The sequence below is a fragment of the Alligator mississippiensis genome, chromosome 6 (assembly GCF_030867095.1).
Source record: "Alligator mississippiensis isolate rAllMis1 chromosome 6, rAllMis1, whole genome shotgun sequence".
Classification (NCBI taxonomy): domain Eukaryota; kingdom Metazoa; phylum Chordata; order Crocodylia; family Alligatoridae; genus Alligator; species Alligator mississippiensis.
In genome coordinates this window covers 54,848,192-54,871,070 of record NC_081829.1, presented here as the reverse complement: position 1 = coordinate 54,871,070, position 22,879 = coordinate 54,848,192, and the positions used below count along the sequence as shown (strand labels likewise).

General features: G+C 40.6%; 1 protein-coding gene across 7 annotated transcripts in view; it reads left to right on the top strand.

The window, feature by feature from the left end:
• Positions 1-22,879, top strand: part of RUFY2 (RUN and FYVE domain containing 2) — a 75,101-nt gene that overhangs the window by 40,633 nt on the left and 11,589 nt on the right. For 4 of the 7 annotated variants that reach the window (XM_019484394.2, XM_019484392.2, XM_014609353.3 and 1 more), the window contains 6 exons: positions 1,236-1,355; positions 4,946-5,075; positions 12,903-12,997; positions 15,332-15,380; positions 17,175-17,252; positions 18,309-21,424. In XM_019484394.2, the coding sequence (XP_019339939.1) occupies positions 1,236-1,355; positions 4,946-5,075; positions 12,903-12,997; positions 15,332-15,380; positions 17,175-17,252; positions 18,309-18,452 (616 nt within the window). In that variant the 3' untranslated portion in view covers positions 18,453-21,424. Of the gene's footprint in view, positions 1-1,235; positions 1,356-4,945; positions 5,076-12,902; positions 12,998-15,331; positions 15,381-17,174; positions 17,253-18,308; positions 21,425-22,879 lie in introns of those variants that run through there. The other 3 variants (XR_002089391.2, XR_009463045.1, XM_014609354.3) reach the window with 2 other exon arrangements.

Sequence of the window (22,879 nt, the reverse complement as noted above, 5' to 3'; positions counted from 1 at the left end):
AACAGTGTAATGGTAGACAGTTTCCTTGAAACTGCCAGCATAGATCTTGTGGTTTAAAGTGGAAGTATGTTGGTAGCCAGGCTTCCTGATGTGGTTGTGATTGTAGTGTAGAATAGACCAGTTTTGGGTTATTTTAACACTGACTAATTGGGAGTAGTATATTACTCTGTCTTCTGCTGACTTGCTGGGAACTAAAGAGTCAAGCCCTTAAACAAGAGTCACTCTCAGTCTTCTGCAAGCTTCACTCTGAGAATGGACAAAAAAAAAAAAAGCATTTTTAAAATGATGTGCTGAGATGAGGCTTTGAGATGATTTCTTAACTGCTGTACTCAAGTCTTTCTTATATATCCCAACAGGAGAGATGTCTCTATGGTAACAGAAAATTTGATTTAATGTCTACATACATTTCAGTTAAAATTAATCCGTTTTTCAAGCTGAAAAGGTTGCCAAGCAGAGAGGAGCCTTGGTGCATTGGTGGCATTTTAGGAAGCGGAAAGAGCTAAATGAAACAGGAAAGATCTCCCTTTAGAATGAGAGAGAGATTAAATGAAAGTTGCAATCCTCTTGTTTATTCTATTTATTTAGTCATATCATATGGAGCTATTTTAACCAGTGTAAGAATACATTATTTTTAATACAGATTATTTAAATTTCTTTAATAATGTTATGTATTTGGGGTAATTCTATAAATGTAATAAGACACTCCAGAGTGTGTTTTGCTGTCTTCCTACAGCTGTGTTTTTGCTGTCTTATTGCAGTGCTTTGTAGCTGGCTTCGTATTTGAATTGTGTTGAGCATTTCCAGCACAAAACACGTTCTGTTATGTCTTACTGATTGATTAGTATGGACAAATAATTATTGTACTCTTACAATTTTTGTAAAAAAAAAAAAAAAGTGTCCCATAATAACACATGTACATGTATTCAAGTTTCAAGCATTAAGCTATATGCATCAGTTATAAAATCTGTATTGCTTTGCTTTTACATGTTAATCGCAGACTTAATAAAAACAAATTAGAATACTTAACATGGTGATTTTCTAACTATCAAAGAAAAACAAAGGCTAGAGTTCTAGGCATTGTATGGCTCTCTTGTTTGAGTTTGTGAGTTTCCCCCAAATTTTGTTTTTATTTAGAAATGTTTCTATTTCCCCATTTTTCTTTTATTTGTCTTCTTCACCCTTTACACCCTAGTTCTAGCCTCAGTTTTACCCAAAGTTGATTTGAATTACACCAGATTGCAGCAAGCAGAGAAGGCTCAAATGGAAGCTGAGAATGAGGATGAGAAATTTAAACAAGAATGTAAGAATAAATCTGAAAGCCTTCAGAAAGAAATCTCTCAAAAGGAAAAGCAACTGTAAGTATGACTTCCCTCTGGAAAAAGTATGTCAATTTTTTTCTTTTACATTCAGTTTAAAACATTCTATTAATTTAAAATTTGTGATATATCACAGGCTGCACATTATGGAAGGATAATTTTAATTGGGTATAGATACTGTAAAGCAACAGGAGCTGCTAGACAGGGGCAGAGTGGAAAAAAATCTCTTATTCTAAGAAAGCCTACAGATAAACTTTTTCAAGTAGTTGTCTGGCCAGAAAATGGGAAACAACAATATTGTCTTTTGGCTGAGGATGCCATGTTAGTTTTCTGGGGAAATGGTTGTTAAAAGCAGAATTCTCAATCATATACAGGTCATAACAGCATATACTGAAACAGAGAATACTTAGAACAGTTAACCATTAAAGCTTATAAATGAGGCCAGAATCTTTCATGACTAATAGTTAAACAGGTATCCGTGAAATTTGTGAGTCTACTACAAACAAAAGTGTTAAAACTTTAAATGAATGCAATTCTGGTCTCCTACACCAAACAATCTCTGACAGGATTTAGTTGAGTCAGTACAGTTATCACTATTTGCAAAGCAGTCAGAAGTAACAGCAGTTATTACTGATACAATGTTTAAGGTGCAACTTTTAAATACACCTGCACCTATTGCACCTATTGATCAGCGGAATATCAAGGATTGAAATTCAGGAGTTGAAACTACAGAGCAGGTGTATTACTGGATGTCCTAAACCAACTGATGTTAATAATCTCCACTTACTTGCTGGAATCACCTCATCAGACATCGAGAGAGCAGTAGCAAGCTAAATAGAATGCACTCAGCAGATTGAAGTTAAGAGGCCCCCCACTGCGTGGCCATATTGTGACTCCCAGTAGACTAAAATCACAGAAAGGTTTCTTCTCTACAATACAGCCCCTGGGTGAAACAATGACAACCACATGAAAAAAAATGTGGCAGTCACAACTAGAGATGACCCAGGAGGAAGTTAAGATGAATATCAAAACTTCTGAACATATTCCTGCAGGCACAGAGCTTGATTGGCCAATATGGAGAAGCTTGAACTGCATCCAAACAGGGCATGGTAAGACAAAAGTCAGTATGCAACTGTGCGGATACTCTGATTCAAACACCACATATAAATGTTGGGTAAACACTTAGACCATAGAAGACCTACCGGCCTGCCAATGTATGGGAGAACCATGCACCAGTGGGGACCTTGCTAAGGCTGCAGATTGAGCAATAGTATGTGACCATTTCTGACTACATTTAAACATGGTGACAGGACGTGAGAAGGAGACAATGACCACAGAACTCTTCCACGAATCTGAATATTAATACTAGTTCAGCCATCATGTTCACTTTACTAGCATAGTTGGCATAACAGTTTTAAAAAAAAAGAGTAATTCAGGCCTCAGGGTCACAGATCTGCAATTCAGAATCCAAAAGGATAGGTTCATTTCTCATCTTTTCTAGTAAACAAGATGCTGCGGTTAATGGGCTAAAATGTCTTTCCTTTAAAAATGGTTGTTGGCTCTTCTGTGACAAAATCAATATAGATGCATGTCAGATTGCAAATACTTACAAAATTAGTTGGAATCTTTCTTCCTTTATTGTATGTATGATGGGATTTAGACCCAGAAGAATCAGAAATTTGTTCTTATCTTCAGTTGGCATTTTATGTGCTTTTTAAATATTGATTCTTTGTACTGTATAGATGATGGCAGAATTACAGCAACATTGTATGCATTAGATTGTCTCTTATTTCCTTTAAATGGAATCCAGAAGCTGCGATTAGTATAAACCAGATCCGTCTTTGTATCTCGCATCAGTTTTGTTGGAATTTCAGTAAAATCAGATAATTTGGAATCTTTTGAAAACTTGATATAAACTTACTTACTGTAAACTTAATATACTCAAGAGTGGTGTCTTCTATCATGCTGCGCTATTCCAGGTGGTCTGCTTCCTAAATTGAAAACACTTATAGCCATGTCCAGAAGGGGTTTCAGGCTGGGTAAGTGTCACTACTGAGTGACAGTGCCTGCATGCCATTAGCCTACCAACTATACTGCTTCTCATTTAGTAATTAATCTACCTGAAAGATCATGCTGGAATAGAGCTGACTGTCTAGATGTAGCCTATATCGTATTCAAAATACTCTAGAACTTGGGTCAGCAACCTAAGGCCTACCAGCTGAACCTGGCCTGCAAAAGAGATTGGATGTGGCCTTTGGTAGCATGTGGCATAGGGGGATCAGTGGCACATGGTGACAGGGGCATTACTGCAGTTGCTGCTTACCCTCGCTGAAAAATTCAGTGCTCCCCATCACTTTTGGTGACAGAAATTGGCGGCACTTGGTGGTGAGGGTAAGAAGAGTCTACATCAGGGGGACATGAGAGACATCCCTCAGCCCAAAGCAGGGAGGCAGTGCTGGAGTGCTGTGGAGGGGATTGGTAGCCTGTGGCAGCAGCTGGGTTTTGAGCAGCAGCTTGCCATTCTTACAGGTTGTCAACCTGTGTGCTAGTAGTATACAGGCAGTCCTTGGACTTAAGATACAATTGGTTCCTGAAAACTGCATCCTGAAAACATTGCAACTCGGAACTGATTTTCCCATAGGAAACAATGTTATAAATGGGGGATTGGTTCCTGAACCAAGACTCGATACCCTGTTTTCAGCAAAAAATAACCCAGAATTTTGTACTCAATCAATTATAGATGAGTAACATAGCAACATTAATGTATTTATATTGTAAATAGCAATCATATTGATTTGGAAGGACTTCTCTGAGGTGACTTTGCTGGACTTTTTGAAGGGCTCTTAGCTGGACTTCTCTAAGGGTTCTAGGCCGGAGTCTTCTTAGGATTCCTGGCCGCAGGTTTTTCTGGAGTCTTGTCTGCTTTCTTAAATAAAGTGTCCAAGGAAGTTTGGACAGATGTTCTCCAGGGAGATGGGCGATGCAGCGAACTTGTTCCCTAGTACGGTGTTGTGTTGTAAAGTTGAAACTGACATTAGAAATTTGAAATAGGGTGTCAACTTATAAATGTTACAACGTTTCACACTTACAACTCAAAATGTTGCAAATCAATGACTGCCTGTAATGTTCTTAGTACTGCCCCACTTTCCTATAATATTCAGTCTTTGTTGCCATATATTTTTTAATAATAAAAATAATATGATGAGCAGTACAGATTCATTTCATCCCTCATATTCTGTTGCATAAAGGATATGTTATTAAAAAAACCCCAAAAAAACATGTGATACTTAAGTTAAATGGGAAGTTTATTTGTGTGTGTTTCTTAATAAGAAGGACAATATATTAACTGGAAAAGATAGTTCTTCCAAATTATATTAAATTCTAGAAATCTTAATACAGACTTCTTATTTTCCTATACTTTTATTACATTTGTATATGATTTTTTTAAGTATTATTCCCAAATATCACATCAGAAAAACCTACAAATAATGAACTTGTAAACAAGTGAAAATAGCAAATTGCTATTGTCTGTGCTGCACTGATAGTGAAACATAAAATAGAAAACAAATCATTTTGTTAAAAAAATATGCTGCAGTGCACAAATGATTGGCTTTTGTTTGCAATTCTAGGATTCAACTGGAAACAGATTTGAAGATAGAAAAGGAATGGAGACAAGCATTGGAAGATGATTTTGAAAAGGAAAAAAAAAGAGTCTCTCATCTTAGAATAGAGACACAGCAAATAACTAGCCTTAAAAAAGTAAGTTCAGTAAAAGTTTTTATCAATTCACATTTAAAAAATGAACTTGTTGATCTTTGAATATACTCACCAATTTTAAATGAAAATATTTTAAATTTCATTCTTCCTTGTTCTAATGTGTCATTATGAAAAAACACAGAATCCTGAACTCATGAGTACTGAGTGATACCCACATTTTTCTTTCTGAATGGTATTGAATGCTGTCTTTCTATAATCCAAATATGGACCAGTGAGTGTTATTTTGTAATTGCTCTAATTTTGTATAACTGCCTGCTTAAAAAATCTCTTATTAGCAATTTGTATAGTTATTTCCTAGAAATTTAATTAAAAGAGGAAGAGGCGTGGAGATAGAATCATCTATATTTTTATGTTAAAAATAGACTCCAAATATTCACATTCAGGTAGTGGAAAGACTGCTGTTAAAAGGTTCATGAGGAAATTCTCCAACATGTTCAATACCTGGACTTCTATTTTCAGAGAATTAATTAGACACGAATGAAACAAACACATTTGGACCAACTGTCCATATATTGGTTGAATTGTTATTACTACTGTAGCATGTGAGAGTGGTAACCATGGACCCAGGTCATCTATTGTGCTAGGCGAGAGCAGAGGCAATATTTGGTAAAGGGATGTTAAAATCTAGGTATAAGGCAGGAAGTGACATAAGAATATAGCAGGGTCAGTTTAGACTAGTGTCTGCATGTCATTGATTGTTTACAGCATAAAATGTCAAAAAAATAGTGGTGGGATTCAAATAGAATACCTTTGAGAAACATTTAGGATTATATTGCTTGGGCCAGGAAAGCTAAAATGTACTTTCTGATATAAACTATAGTTTTAAATTGCGTGATTCTTAGTTTGTCAAGAGGGAATAGGTGTAAGGAACACTTTCGACATAGAGAAAATAACTTGATTAGTAAATACCCCCATATAATAAATTTAAAACAAGGTCTCAATGAGGATAGTTTGTAAACGTATATAGGGGTAAGGCTCCATTTTGTTTATCTGGCATTTTCAGGTAGCATTTCATAGCCTGGGATTTAAGGTAGGAGGTAAAATACCTTTCCTTGGACAACCATTTAGATTGACTGTTGTCTTCTGTTTGACAACAAGATAGCAGCTTGTTGGTAGATATTTTCATGTAGCAATAGTCATTGAGCTTTTAAGCTAAATTTTTCAGTGTTTGGGCTCTTCACAGAAATACAATATTTTAAAGTAAGTTTAGTAAATTATATTTTAAAATATTTTTTGTGAAAAACCTAAATACTAAATTGAATATGTTTTAACAATTTTTAAAGTCTTTAATAAAGAGGCCATCCTTAATGGACTGGCTGATGCCAACATCCTGGGGGATAGCCAGCACAGGTTTGTTGCGGGTAGGTCTTGCTTGAACAATTCCATTTCCTTCTACGACCAGGTGACCTATTACCTGGACAAGGGAGAAGAGATTGATGTCATATACCTTGACTTCAAAAAAGCCTTCGATCTGGTATCCCATGATCACCTCTTGGCAGAACTGGCCAATTGTGGCCTTGGGTCCACCACGATCCGCTGACTGGGAAATTGGCTCAGTGTTTCTACCCAGAGGGTAGTAATTGATGGAAGTCAATCATCATGGTGCCCTGTGACCAGTGGTGTCCCCCAAGGCTCTGTTCTTGGACCCATATTGTTCAATATCTTCTTCATTAATGATGTCGACACTGGAGTCAGAAGCACACTGGACAAGTTCGCTGATGACACCAAACTTTGGGGCAAAGCATCCACGCCAGAAAACAGGAGGCCGATCCAGGCTGACCTGGACAGGCTCAGCAAATGGGCGGACGAGAACCTGATGATGTTTAACACTGAAAAATGCAAGGTTCTCCACTTAGGGAGGAAAAACCTGCAGCATCCTTATAGGCTCAGCAGTGCTACGCTGGCTAGCACTATGGAAGAAAGAGACTTGGGGGTCATCATTGACCACAAGATGAACATGAGCCTGCAGTGCGATGCTATGGCTAGTAAAGGGACCAAAATGCTGGCTTGCATCCATAGATGCTTCTCAAGCAAATCCCGGGACATCATTCTCCCTTTGTACTCGGCCTTGGTGAGGCCGCAGCTGGAGTACTGCATCCAGTTTTGGTCTCCACAATTCAAAAAGGATGTGGAGAAGCTTGAGAGGGTGCAGAGAAGAGCCACGCGTGTGATCAGAGGTCAGGAAAACAGACCTTACAACGACAGGCTGAGAGCCCTGGGGCTCTTTAGCCTAGAAAAGCGCAGGCTTGGGGTGATCTGATGGCCACCTATAAGTTTATCAGGGGTGACCACCAGTATCTGGGGGAACCTTTGTTCACCAGAGCGCCCCAAGGGATGACGAGATTGAACGGTTATAAACTACTGCAAGACTGTTTCAGGCTGGACGTAAGGAAGAATTTCTTTACTGTCCAAGCCCCCAAGGTCTGGAACTGTTGCCCTGGGGGGTCAGGCCAACTCTCAGGATCTCAATATTGCACTGTTAGACAGGAGGGTGTGACACAATTGCACATGTACAAAACACACACAAATCAATTAGGTGCATAAATGCACACACACTACCAGCTCAGGCACATACACATCCCAACCAGCCTAGGCACATGCATACCTATCACCAATTCAAGCACATACACTATACACCCCAAAAGTTAGACACAGATCGCTAATTTGTATATCATGCACACCGTGTGTGTGTGTGTGTCTCTGTCTCTCTGTCTCTGTGTGTCTCTCTCTCTCGCTCTCTCTCTCACACTCACACACGCGCACACACACACACACACGTTCAAAATAACCAGTCTAGGTTCATGCACACCTATTGTCAGTTTAAGCCCATACACGCTACACACACCAGATTTAGACAGAATCAGTTACGAGTTACCAACACCTGCACATCCAATACACATACGTGGATTACTAATTCATATACCCCCCCCCACACACACACACTCTGATATCTATTTATGTGTATATATATGTGTGTATTCACTAATTCACACACATACCACCCACCTACACATACACACAGGTGAGTTCCTAAGTTGGGTGTTGTGATGTGTATGTATGCATGTGTTTGGTGTACTTGGGATACCTGGGGAGAGAAGGTAAGAAAGTAGAAGTGTAGGGAGTTAAAGTTACTGGAAATGAAAGTCACTGGGACCAGGATTAGAACCGTGCGGGGGGAAGCCTGAAAACAGAGAGACGGACAACAGAAAATCACAGGAAAAGCAGCAGGCAGCAGGGACAGCAGGAAAGCAAGAAGAGGCTGAGAGGTGGCAGAAAAGGGGAGATGGAATTGGGAGGAGATTGGGAAACTAGCAGAGAGGGTGGGAACTGGAGCTGAGAAAGAGAGTGAGAATGAGGCTGGAATTTAAGATGGGGAAGGGACTGGGATTCAGTAAAACATGACCCAACTCAGGGTTGCAAATGACAGTGGTTTTATTGAACAGAGGAGATGGTGACACAATGCCAAATTGGTTCCTTTGCACACCCACCCACCCACCCACCCACACGCACAAAATGGCAGCAGGGGTTAAAGAGGCTTGGTGCAGGGGCTGAAGTCCACTGAAGTCCAGGAGAAGACAGAGAGAGAGTCCAAATTGTAGGAGGAGGTGTGCGGGTAATATCTACCTATCCATTCTGGAAGGGGTCCTTGTCCAGTAGGTGTTGTCCAGAGGGGGGTCGCTGGCAGGGCCTCTGGGTGAATAGGTAGTGTGGCATGGTGCTGGTCCAGATGGAAATGGTGTTCCCACTGGGTCTGTCTTCACTGCCCCTTTTTATAGGGGCAGACCTTGTGTGACCCTAGTGACAGGAGGCGTGCCTAGGTAAGGGTCAACCCCTGGCGTACTGAGCATGTGTGCTTCATGCAGGGATGTGCAGTTTTGGGTGTCTGTAATGGTGAGAGTTGCTGTTGTCTTTCAAATGCTGGTCTTGTCTCTGTTCCTGGGTGAGGTCCGTGGTTCCTGGGTGAATCAATGCGAGGTGATGGCCCAGTCATTACAGGCCATTCAGTAGAGGCCTGCTACCATTGTATTTCAGTCATTCCCAATCACACTCATTCATTGGGGAACCAATTTACATGGTAGGGTTATGTGACTGATACAGTTGCAACATGGGATGCCCAGGCAGAGGACAGAAGATGAAGACCTGACACACAAAATGGAAACTTGACACGACTTTGGTTCATTTACAAACACAGGCCTAAACCATACAATATCCATATGAAACAATAAAAATCAATACAAAAATGGTAATAATACAATATACAGCAGTAAAAATCAATACAAACCTAATAACAATACAATATAAAACGGTGGATATCCAAAACCAAAAACTTGCTACCAAAATAAAAATGTTTTAAAGCTTATCCTAAGTCTGAGCTCACTTATACTTATCTATAGGGAATAGAGAGGGAGAGAAAAAGTCAGAAATGTTTGGGGAAAGGGGAGGGAATGCATTTTAAAATAAATATAAAAAAAGGAAAAACGGGGTTTTGCTACAGAACAGCCTGCCATTGGAGATGGTTCAAGCACCTACACTGAACACCTTCAAAAGTAAATTGGATGCTTATCTTGCTGGGATCCTATGACCTCAGCTGACTTCCTGCCCTTCAGGCGGGGGCTGGACTCGCTGATCTTCTGAGGTCCCTTCCAGCCCTAATGTCTATGAAGTCTATGAAATAAAGCTCACAGAATCAGAGAAGTAGGGCTGGAAGGGACCTCCTTAGGTCCTCCTGCCTGAGGCAGGACCATCCTGTATAAATCCATTGTCTAACTTATTGGCAAAAGTACACAATCAAGCCTGACAAAACACAAGACATAACACCCTAACCTGCCACAGGTGAAGCCTGGGGACCAACAGCAATCAATGTCCACCTGCTGTAAAGGTTGTTAATATATGCTTAAGGAAAAAAAATATTAGTTTCTGATTCTTCATTAAAAATAGGTAGTGTTTTCCTGTCATATATGGCTACCACATTTTCCCCAGGCTCCTTCCATAGTGCAACTAATACGTTGTGACAGTTTTCTGGCCGGTATCTTGAATCTGAATATCTGATATTCATTCATATGTCAGGAATTGATTAGCCCCTAAATAGAGGTCATGATCTTTAGGAAGCAGCTGAAGTAGGTAAAGAAGTAAGACAAAAATATCTAAAAGAAAAAAGTTAGGCAGTCAAGAAACCAAAGCAAAGCAAATCAGTGGTAACTGATATAAAATGTGCCTAGGTGGGAGACTACACCTGATATACTTTAATGTAGGTTAAAAACTTTGTTATGGAGGCAAATCTGAGATGCAGATGCTTTCACTTTGTGTTACTTGTTTGTGCCTTGCTCCTTGTCTTTTAGTGTGGCAGTGTCTAGAGGCCAAGCCAGTTAGTTCTCTGCTCTGTTTGTTAGCTGGTTCCTTAGTGTCCTGTATCATCTTTCTATCTTCCTCCTGGTTTATTTTTCTGCCAGTTGTACTAAAGCTTTGAGAGTACTCTGTCTATGTTTTATTCAAGTTGATGCACTATGCCAGTAGTGCTCAACCTTTTTTCCCAGCGGGCAAGGCAGTGCCTGGGCTGACTGCAGGCCTGATGGTGGTTCTGATCCAGCACCCAGGGCTAGCACAGCAGCTACCATTTGGCTATGTGGGTGGGGAGTGGGGGAGGCAGGGGGCAGCTCTACCTGAGCCTGGTCCCACAAGGGGGTAAGGGGGTTCACCTGGCCTCCACAGGCAGGCAAGGGGGTAGGAGGGAAAGGGACCTGACCTGGCCCTTCAGGGAGGGAGTGGGGCATGGTCCAACCCCTCGGTGAAAAGGGGCCTGGCTCCATAAGGGGAAAAAGGGCATTGCCCAGCCCCTGTAGAGAAGGGGGTGTTTTCTGGCCTCACAGGGGAAAAGGGGGCATGGCCTGGCCCTAGCCTGGCCCCGCAGAGGGGAGGGGGCATGGCCTGGCTCTAACTTGCGTGCGAGCCTTGAGGTTTGGGAATTTGACAGGGAGGAGGGTGGCTGTAGTAATTGCCATTGAGATGGCTCTGGGCCACATTTGGGCCTCAGGCTGGAGGTTGAGCACCCCTGTACTATGCACATTATTGTAGTGTTCAAGCATGGCCTCTTTCTTTCTTTTATATGTGCCATCCTTTTTGTAATAGTCCCAGACAATGTAACTTTCTGCTTTCCATATATACTTAAGTGGCCTCATTTTACTGTGTGTGTTTGTATTTACTACTTGCTATCAGCCATAGGTTCCTGATAGGCTGTTATTTCCTAACTTGAATAGATATATATACTGTGACATGCTTTCCACACAGTGGCCTCTTTCTGCAAAGACAGCTGCCTGAGTTTGGTTTTAAATTGGCTAAGATGGGAACAGTTACCTTAATATTTGTGCTGTGGTGTTAAATGGTTAATATAATCAATATGAAGCATTGCCATATATCCTAATCTCCTTTCACACTTTATTTTTGGTAAATATAACTTCAAAAAAATCAGACTCTTGCTACAGATTCAGAATTGTTTTGGATAATTCCAGGTGTTTAGGTCTTTTTGATTTCTATATTCTTTCTTTGAATTTTAGAAAAGGAGCCTTAGAAAAGGAAGGATCAGTCTTCAGTAAGGGGAGATGCTCAATTTTTAAGGAACTGAGAATGGAATGAGAGTAGTACTGTTTGGACTATTACACATTTTAAAAATGTTTTTAGGGATCTACAGTAAGCCAGCTAATTAATATTGGTTGGTTTCAAATTACCACCTGTAACTAATCTACAGAAGAAAACTATTCAGTCGTTATTGTAGTGATTAATTAAGATTTCTTAGCTATTTCATAATCAGAGAAACAGGGACATTTTTAAGTAGCAGGATTTGCAAGTTTAGTTCCATTAAAAAAAAAAAAAAGTCCCCCAGCTTTATTAAATAGTAAATTCTGTATATATTTGAAAGAAAGTGTGTATTCACTACTTCTTATGATAACCTCCAGTTCATACATTCCAAGTAATTGTGGTTTCCCTCTGAAACAGCTAAGATGAGAGCCACCTAAGTAGGGCAAGAAAAAGACTTTCAGCTACTTTACAGGATTTTATCGTCTGTTGCAAGGAAGATGAGGTGAAAACAGTCAGGGAGATAGATGAATGTGAATGTTACAGGACTTGCAGAAGGCAGGGTAGTGATGCACCCTGTAGATTCACTAACTCAGAGATGCATAAGCTTTCATGAGTCCAAACTGACTTCATCACATGATGCCTGATGAATTGCAGTCATAGATTCATGTACAAGTTATCCAGCAATAAGGTTGACAGCCAACAGTCTGCTTTAACCCTGTATTTCTTGTCCTTTTGTTCTACCTTAATATCCCACCAATTCTACTTTTCTGACATCTTGGAGAACTGCAAGAAAGGTGTTTTTCTGGTACATTTTTTGTTTGTTAATTTGGGGCTGATCAAAAAGCCCCACTTAGATCAATAGGAGTCTTCCTATTGACTTCAGTAGACCTTGGACATTTTTGCAATAAGGCGTTGATTCAAGAGTTGCACAAAATATAGTTGTAGTATCACAACAATGTCTGCTCAGGAACAGAGTCAAAACACCTTTGGAGAAATAAGCACTGCCTCTCTCTACTATCATATGGTTTCTTGATGGGTTTTGTTTTGTGAGTAAATCAAAATGTTAATACTAATTACTGAATACTAATACTGACTCACTCCTTCCATCATTCTTTCTGACTTGAAATTCAGTAGGAGATTGTATGTTCCAAACACTTAACAGCACCTTTCTAAGTAGTAAGTATGATGTTGTTTCTCCTTTTTGTTTTTTCTTAAAAACTCTTTTAATTTTTAAAGGAATTCCTTGAACTACAGGACAAAAACCGACAGTTGAAAAAGTTATGTCAGGATCAAGAAGCAGCCCTCCAAGAACTTGCCTACAAGCTTAGCGAGTAACTTGTTTTTTCTTGTGATTTTTTTGTAATTTTAAATTAAGATACAGTTAAGAAACATAACTGTGCAACTACCTCTTGAATATATAAAGTTGGACTCTGCTATCTAACTTGTTTTGAATTAAGCTCTATACCAAGGGTCAGCAACCAGCAGCATGTGTGCCAGAGCATGGCACGCAAGGCCATTTTGCTTGGCATGTCACAGCTGGGCCGGGCTCTGGGCAGCTGCTGCCAGCCATGGACCCCAGACTGCTTGCAGCAAATGGCGAGGAGGCTGCAAGCCCTGCTGAAAGCAGCCCAGGCTCCATGGCAGGCAGCTGTTGCCCAGAGTCCAGGCTGGATGTGGCAGGCAGCCAAGAGGCTGCAAACAGTAGTACTGGGCTCTGGAGCCACGAATAGGCTCTGTGGTGGCAGCTGCATGTGCGCTTCGGGTAATACGGCTGCGAAGGCTGGGGGCAGTGCAACCCCAGCCCTTTGCCTGTCATGTACCCCAAGGCATGCATTTAGCTGCTGCCACCACAGAATCGGTGCCAGGGCTCTGGACCCCGGTGCAGCTGTTTGCAGCCTCCCAGCTGCCTGCTGCAGTTGACCAGAGCCCAGGCCAGCAGTCTGCTGGCAGCGTGCAAATAGCTGCACCAGACTCCACCTGGCTCTGTGGCAGCTGCACACATGCCTTGGGGTAGATGGCAGGGGAGGTGTTGTGCTGCCCTGGGCCCCTTACTGGCCATGCGCCCTGAGCTGCACGTGCAGCTGTCACTGTCATGGAGCCTGGCTGGAGCCTAGTACAGCTGTTTGCAGCCTCCTTGCTGCCTGCCACAGCCAGCTCAGGCTCTGGGCAGCTGCAGGAGGCAGCAGAGAGGGTGCAAATAGCTGCACTGTTGTCTGGAGTCCTGACACTGGCTCTGCGATGGCAACGGTTGCACACCCACCTCGGAGCATGTGGCAGGAAAGGAGCTGGGGCAGTGCAACCCCAGTCCCTTCCCTACTGTTTGTCCAGAGGTGCACATGAACCTGCTGCCAGCAGTGAGGATTGGGCCCCTTGCAGCTCCTCTGCCATCTGCCTCTGGCATGCCAAGTTGAGGGCATGGATCAAACTTGGGATGTTTTTGGTGCTCCGGCCAAAAAATTTTGCCGACCCGTACTCTGTACAAATGTTCCTAGTTAGGTCCAGCTCTGCCAGCACACTTAGCATATTTACCATCACCTAAGGCAGAGGAGGCTAACCTTTTTGATAGATGTGCCACAAATTGTCCTTGTGCCATCTCTGAGTTTTTTCCGTTTACTCTTTTAAGGAGATCTTTCTCTTATAAATAGTTCTGCCATGAGTAATGCAGCCACGTTTACATGTTATACAAGCAGAATAGTTTCATAGCCTTTAATCCCATTTGTACTAATGAGTGCATATACATGTGCGCCTTACTGCAGAGTTGACTAATTAGCTCTGCAGTAAAGCATCACCATCTACAGTATTAGGGTGCAGTAGATTAATTAACTGCACCCTAAGATAGTTCTGTCAGGGACAGTACTACCTTATGGCACAGTTACTGCACCAAAGCAGACGTGGACAGTGACTGGGGCTGGCTGGGGCATGAGGGTGCAAAAGTGCAGGGGTTACTGGTTGCCTATCCCTGCATTTTAGCACCCTCAGGCCTCAGCCATCCTGTTGCCGGAACCTGCAGCCTGGGGCTGACCCCCCTGAGTCCCCTGCCAGCCTGAGGCTGCTCCACCCTGGCTCAAACTGCCATGGTCCTGAGCATAGCATCTGCATGCACGCCCTGGACCACAGCAGTTTGAGCATCTACATGTCATTAAGGTGCTGTGATAAACTCCAGTGCAAACTGTGCCAGAGTTTGTCACATCGCCTTAATCAATGGCATGTGTAGATGCACCCAGTGGTATTGGACCAGTGTCACTGTTCACTGTATAGATGGTCTGCAACTGTTTAAAACAGTGCCTGCACTAGTGAGATTTAAGTCTTGTAGTTCCAGACCTCAGTTTCTACATGTGTTGTATGTCAGCTACGAGACTTCTATGTAGATGTAGTGATATTTGTTCAAATTTCCCTGGTCCTGACAAGTCCTAAACGTATTGCCATAATTTAAAAAGATCACAATGCCTTTGGGGAAAGATTCTGTTTGTGTAAGGTGTGGGGCAGAACAGGGCCTTGGTCTTGATTGGGCTTTCTGACTCTTCCCACAACATAACTTATCAACTAGAGGTTAATCAGAATGTGCCTTTAAAGTTCTTAAAGGTTACAGTTTTTTAAGTGTGTCAACAATGTGCTGCAGTTAACTGTGCCCAATAAATGTATGTATAATCTTGTAATCTCTTTAGAGCCAAGCTTAAAATAGAAGATATAAAAGAAGCCAACAAAGCATTGCAGGTTAGTAAGATTTGGGGCATATAAAGGCTGTTTTTTATTTTTCTTTTAAAATGCACAACAGCAGATTTTTCTCCAAAAATGAGGGCATATGATAGATTGTAATTTGTATGTTCTTAGCCTCCAGTGAGAGACAGAGGTGTACAGTTGCTTCTGATTTGATTTTTGTATGGGATGTTGCTATAGCCCCTTGATTTTTATTTTTAACTTGCTACCAAAAGGTATGCTAGGTCTTTTTTGGTCAAAAGGGTATGTTGTTATATGAAATCATTTTCTTAGTTTAAAATCATGTTAAAAATCGAATTAAAATTTTGTGCAGATTATTTAGTTTTAAGCAGTATTATTATTAAATTTATTTTGTGGTCTGTGATCAATATGGATTTAATTATAATAGGAGTAATATAAACATTTTTATAAATAAACCTAGTGAAACATTCCTGGAGCTTCTTAGTTTTTAGAAGTGGGAAGCCATAATGGGTGTTTACCACTGAAGCTTTTTGTGGTGGAGATCCAGAGTTGCCAATCCCAAACTTTTTTTGTTTACTGACAACCCAAACTTTTTTTTGTTTACTGACAGTTTTCAAACTTTACTACCAACCAAACTTTTTGCTGACATGCTTTTACTTTTAGTAAAGAAAAAGAAAAAAGAAGTCTTAGGTTGGCAACCCTGCATGACTGCAGCAGTGCTTTTACACTCTGCTGCCCTCCTACCCCCAGGGTCCTACTGACTCGCCTGACTGTACCCTGAGCCATGCCGCACCCTCAGCCTGATCCTGTTCTCCCTGTCCTAGCACAGATCCCACTGCCACCTCTTCCCTCTGTCCCTCCAACCCCGCAGCTTTGTCTCTGTCAGGGTGGGAGGGTAGAAGGAACTACAGATGCTCAGGGTAGAAAGAACTACAGATGCTCCAGTGGGCCGGAAAGCCCTGACAGACAGGGCTCTGAGCACACTGCTCAATGCTCAGGGCTCTGAGCAGTGCTCCCACTTAGACACCAGGTAATGATACTCTGCTCTGCCCAGCATCAACATTTGAATCTAGCCTCATTCCAACAGGGATCTCGAACTGAGCTCAGTGTTTCTTTGCTTTTTATGGATAGCTCAACTTTTCTTATAAACATCACAGATAAGCATTTTTAGGCTGTTGTTGTTGTGTGGTTTGTTTGGTTTTTTTTTAAGGACTGTCCATAAATTTATGGACAGTTGGCAACCCTGTGGAGAGCAACAATTTCTTTGTATAGCAGTTCTGCTCCTTGACCTGGGGCTCCTAAGCACTGCTACAATATAAATAATTATTATGATAACACAACCACTTGGGTGAAATGCTCTCAGAAAGATTACACTTGTCCCCTTTTGAGGCTGAGCGAGGACATATTCATCGTTCATTTGACCAAAAAGAAATTGAAGCTGCTTAATGCTGTTATCCTTCTTACCTGTCTAAAGGATATGATGGTCTGCTGGAATGGGTCTGGGAGCTCTCTCTCCTGTTCCCAGCCCTGTTTCTAGCAATCTTTGCAGTCTTAAAAAGTCACTGCTTCTCTCCTCTTTCATTCCCTTTGTCTATCTTGCAAATTTAGACAGTGAAGGTCTTTTGGAGCAATTTCTTTCTCTTACAATTTGTTCAGGCAGTGTCTATCATAATGTGGCACCAATATCTATTAGGGTCACAAGGCACAATCACATAAATAATAAATTGTGCTTATCTTGAGGACTCTTATCCACTGCAATGCAAAGTTGGCTTGTATCATGTATTCTCATCTCTAGTTGATATCTAAAAACTTGTTTTCTCCCAACTCCAGGGGCAAGTTTGGCTGAAAGATAAAGAAGCAACACATTGCAAATTATGTGAAACAGAATTTTCTCTTTCCAAAAGGAAGGTAAGTTTGGGAAAGAAATATCAATTCCCATTCTTTAAAAGTTACATGAAATGAACATTAAATTTAGTATCCTTAGAGGTGCAGCACAGTCTCAGCCAGAAATCAAATGCAGTTATTTAAGGGATGCTTCCTAGGATGCTTACATTTGAACTTCTCTGGCTTTCTTGATGTGCAAGTACACATTCAAACCGTGATCCTACGAGGTGCTCTGTGTGGGCAGAATCTTGCGCCACAAAGTTTTGTCCATGAAGTGCATGTTGTTAACCTTTTGAAATTTTCATGGCCTCAGATAAATTCTGGCTTTGGAGCTGGTATAGCCAGTCAAACATGTAAGTGCTATATTTAGGATGCGTTAGCTGTGCATATTTATACAGTGGACTAAGAAAATATGAGTTCATATCCTGACACTATTGTAAGAGACTGTAAAATTAATTCCCATACTGGAAAATTAATTTGTGTGCACCTGCTTTTTCTAAAAATTAATCTTAACTATTTAATTTTTTTGTGTTACATCCTGTTAGCTACAGATTCTCGATGGATCATTTCATTTTCAAATCAAATTCAGATTTGACTTCTTCAAATGCAAGCAAATAATTTCTTGCATGTTGTTTTACAGCAGAGGTGTTAAATTCCATTGGTCACCCATGCCAGACCTGGACTGTGGGGCTCTGCATGGGCTGGAACCCCAGGGCCAGAGGATACAGCTCTGTGGGCTGTATCTTTGACACCCCTGCTTCACAGCATGTGATGCTGCATTCTCATGTCTTGAGGAACACATTCAGATCTTAGAGTTTGTGTTTTTGCCTTGATATTTTAGTAGTTATTCACCTAGGACAGCCTACTGTGTAGCTTGTCTTAGTAGAGCACAGTGGGTAGGTGATTTAGGCGGCTTGTGGTGTCATCTTTACAAAACTGAAATTGGGTTTCTGATATGGTCTTAAAGATGGCTTTCCAACATTTTTTGGTGTGTATATTTAATAATGGCTGATTGTCAAATATATAGCGCATTTTAGTGGATGCTTTAAAGTAACTTTTTGTTTCTCTGCTGCTATTTAGCATCACTGTAGAAACTGTGGTGAAATTTTCTGTAACGCCTGCTCTGACAATGAGCTGCCTTTGCCGTCCTCGCCAAAGCCTGTCCGAGTCTGTGATTCCTGTCATGCATTACTTATACAGAGGTGCTCTTCCAACCTTCCATAAAATTCCTTTACAAAATGCTTCTGAAATTTTGCTGCTTGACAAATCATGTAAAAAGATCTAATGTAAAGTATTTTTGTGTGTGCTCCTGGAATTCAGATGAGCGGTCCAGTTTGGGGTTTTCAAAGCCTATGAACAATGGTGTTAAATAGCCATTTCTAGTTGAAGCTGATTGGGAAATGAGTGCCGAACACCCTGAGACTCCTTTAAAGAACCCATATTTAGAATTAGATTCTAATACTTGACCCTAACAGGCTGCTTAGGAAGGAAAGTTTAGATATAGTTTTAATGTAAAGAGTATTTCATATTGAAGCTTTCCTTCATCAGCTCCGTGTAACAGTTTTAAAGGACACTAAGCAAATGTGTGACTTTCTTACCAAAGTATAGACAATAGAATTTTATTTTGAATAACTAATTCAAATTACATCACAAATTAAACCATTTTGGTAATATATTTTAAAAATCCAGTTTGATTTAATTATTAGCCTTGAGTATTTTGCACAGTTCATGTTTTTAGTTAGTTAGTTATTTTTAAAATGCTGGGTTAAGTTATGTGCCATATGTCTAATAGCCAAAACTACACTCAGATATATGCAGTCAATGGGAATTGCATACATATGTCTAGGGGAAGAAATTAAAAATTTCGATTATTCATTAGCCTCAATTATTTATTTACATGGTTTATATTTTTATCTAATTTTTCATTTTTAAAAAGCTTCTAATAGCCAAAATTATATTCAGATGCATGCAAGGAACTCTCAGCAAAGTGCATAAGAGTTGCACATGTATAGCTGGTGGAAAAATTATAGATTATTCATAAGTCTACATTACTTGTTTGCCATGTTGCATTAGAGAGAAAAATCAGGCCTGCAAACATGCAACACCTACATTTAATTTCTTAGTAATGCAGCTCTTCTAATAAGTATGTTTAAGCTACAGATTTCTGAGACAAACAGAACAGTTACATCATATTGAAAAATCATCATCTTAAGTTTAATATGTTCATACATGTGAACTGCATTTTTGTTTTGTACTTGCTTAGCCATATATTTTTTCTTTTCTTAATGGTTACAGGCTATCACAAAGATTTGTTTACTTTTAATTATTCAGTGGAAAATGTAAGAATCCAGAACTTTTTAGCAGCATTCCATCTGTTAACATTCCAGCATCTAGTATACATTCTTTGTTAATTCATTAACACAGTATTATGCCTCTAAATAACATCCTGCTGTTCCTGTTATCGTGACAATATTGCCAACTTCAATCATTCAAAAATATATGAGTTAAACATCAGAAATAATGAAACTACCATAAGTAACGATTTGTTTAAAAAAATGCCCAGTTAGGACCTCTTTTTAGTTACCTGTTTGTTTCTGGGCTAATAGAATGCACTTGGGTCACATTTTCAAGCTTTCTCTGCCATTGTGAAGAGTAACAACTTTCTTTGTTTGAAATAAAACTTCTACGTAAATAACTCCAGAAGCTGGGGCTTTAAGAAAACACCACAGATTCTAAGAAACACGATAAAATTGCAAGAGATGGCAACATGCCATGCAAAATATGTTGAAACCAAATGATTTATATGAAAATTCACTAGAAACAAAAATGTCATAAAACTGCACATGAAATACATATTAGCCTTGGCCTAAAAATGAGTTTCAGTAGAACTATGGAAACATGGATTTTAGTTAGCAAGTCAACTTAGAAAGGGATTCCCCTTAGTTTAAAAATACTTAAAAATAATGAGCTGTACTAAAATGATAGATGGTAAAGAGGAATAATATTAACACAGAGAATGTCATACTTAATGAGTTGATCACCTGTTTATTATGTGGTAGTGACAATTATTTAATTAAAGTTGCATGGGAACTTCTGTTCTAATCCCGATTTTCACTTTAAAAAAAAAACTTATATGCTCAACTTGTGAGTTGAAATTTTTTAGTTCAAGGTAATTCCTTAATGGGAAGTTTGAGCAGAAACAGTGTGACCAGTTATTGTGAGCATAACTTTTCCAAATTATGAGGGAAAAAAAGTGCAAGGTTTTTTAAGAAAAAAAGTTTAAATATGGGGAAGCAGTAATCATCACTGAAGCAGTGCTCAACCTTGTTCTGGAACAAATTGGTTTCTGTATGACCAAATGTAAAATTATGTGCCTAGCTTGTTAAATATTAGTTTAAAGGACAAATTGCTCAGTTGTGTTTTGATGATTTGGCTTCACAGTTAGCCCTTTAAATTGCTGTGAGATGGTAAGGAGAAATGGTACTTGAGTAAGAGGTCCTGTGCAGATGTTCACATGAGGGATCTAAAGAAGGCCTCCTGTAGATCTTATAATCTCAGCTATATCTGTATGCTTCACTTACTTCTGTGCCTTGCAGGCCCTCATGAACCCTTGAATTAGCCTCTTCCTTTAGGCTTTGTTGTTCACTTGGCTGGTGAAGGGTCTTAGCTTTGTCAGAATAAATGCTGTGCTTCTCAGGAGCTGAAGAACTTCAGTAGTCCTGAGCTTCTTGTAGCCGTGGAGATGCAAAGGAGAGTGGCTCCTTCTCACGTGTTCTAAGAGATGAGTCTGTGTTATGTCTAGGCAAGCTGACCTGGCCTGTGTATGCAGATATATGTGCTCACTGCTCTTGGGAGGGCAGTTTCACTGAAAAGCAGCTCTGAAAAAAATGTTATGTGACTATGTAATTTTGTGTATATGTTATGGTACAGACTAAAGGATTAGATTTAAGATTGAATGTGAATCCTTAACATTATCATTTTCTGATTGTTTTTGACTGCTTAAACATGGGACCTTAATGCCTTATATGAATGCCATTGTTACAGTGCTAAAACTTGCCCTTAATTAAAAAAAAAAAAAATTATATCTTAACTTCCAGTTTGGTTGAGAAAATTTAAATCTAAAGAAGAGTTTATACTCTGATAGTACTGGGGACAGTATTGTTGTGTAGGAGCTAAATAAAAAGGTGAGACCTGAACTGTGTCTAAATTGTTACATTTAGAAGAACCATTTCTAGACAGAAAATTTTATCACATTGTCTAGACTAGTACATTTGCACTAACATTCCCCCCTACACCCCTGGCCAGATACAGACCTTGTGGTTTGTTTTGGTCTGGATCTAGACTGCAAGGAGCGTAGCGGACCAGATCCAAACCCACCTCTGGTGGCAAGGCAGACAGCGGCCGTGTTAACTGTTGTGGGTGCCCCAGTCACTGTGTTGGCTGAGGGAGGTGTGGGGATTAATTTAACCATTGCTTGCTCTACAGCTACTGAAACATATCTCTAATAGGATTCTGTACACTAGTATTTGGTAGTGGACTTCACCTCTACATGCCACATCCCAACATTTCCAGCCGCTCCAAACTGGATAACAGCTCCATGGGCTGGATCACTGACACCTTAGTACTGAAGTGTTATACAACAGAAGTTGTTACAACAGTATTGTTTATTATAAAGATCAATTGCAATCCGTGGATTTAGCAGTATTTGTCAGAATATGAGGTCCCTTAAAATAAAAAGTCTAGTCTTGTTACAGAGAGTGTGTTTCCAGACAACAGACTAGATTCTCCACTGTGTCTTGTCCTTTCTGAATGACAGGGCAGTGGTTTTCAACCTTTTTTTATTTGCAAACCCCTAAAAAATGTTGAATGGAGGTACAGACCTCCTTGAATTGTAAATGTGGGTATTCATGTACTTTTAATTGATCATAGTTATCTTTTGTGGATCTCTTAGACATAGTCGGCAGACCCCCAGGGGTCCGCAGGCCACAGGTTGAAAACAACTGTACTAGGGCTAAGGGATCTTAAACCATTGAGCCAGTATAGCTAGGTGTACAGTAGCACTCCACAAAGAGGGCATGACTGCCTCATGGCTGCTAGGAGGAGTCGGTAGCTTGCTCAGCTTTTCTAGGGACTGGGGGTACAAGAAAAGAGAGAGATCCAGAATTGGAGTCAGATAGCTGTACTGAGTTCTTTGTAATACCCCTCCTCAGCATTGCTTATCACTTTAATTTGGCATAGCTAAGAATCTAGATCCCAGTTAGCTAATGAGAACTCTCAGCCAGATGGGGAGTACCTGGTCCCTATGGGCTGGATCCAGCTGGTAGACACAATCTGGCCCCTGGGCAGGTGCACCAGGGACCCATCCAGCTCTGTTGGGCAGGGGGCCAAAGCTCAGCTCTGCAGAAGGGAAGGGGGCACGGCCTGGCCCCAAACCAGCATTCAATGGGAGGGAGCATGGACCAGTCCTAGCCAGGCAGAAGGAAGGGGGTGTGGCCCAGACCCATGGTGGGGAGAGGGGAGGGAAGGGGCCAGCCCCAAACCAGCTGCGCGTAGGGAAGGGGGCATGGCCTGGTCCCAACCCAGCCACACACAGGGAAGGGGATTGTTTGACCTTGATCCAGCCATGCAGGGGGAGGGTTGTAGTCTGGCTC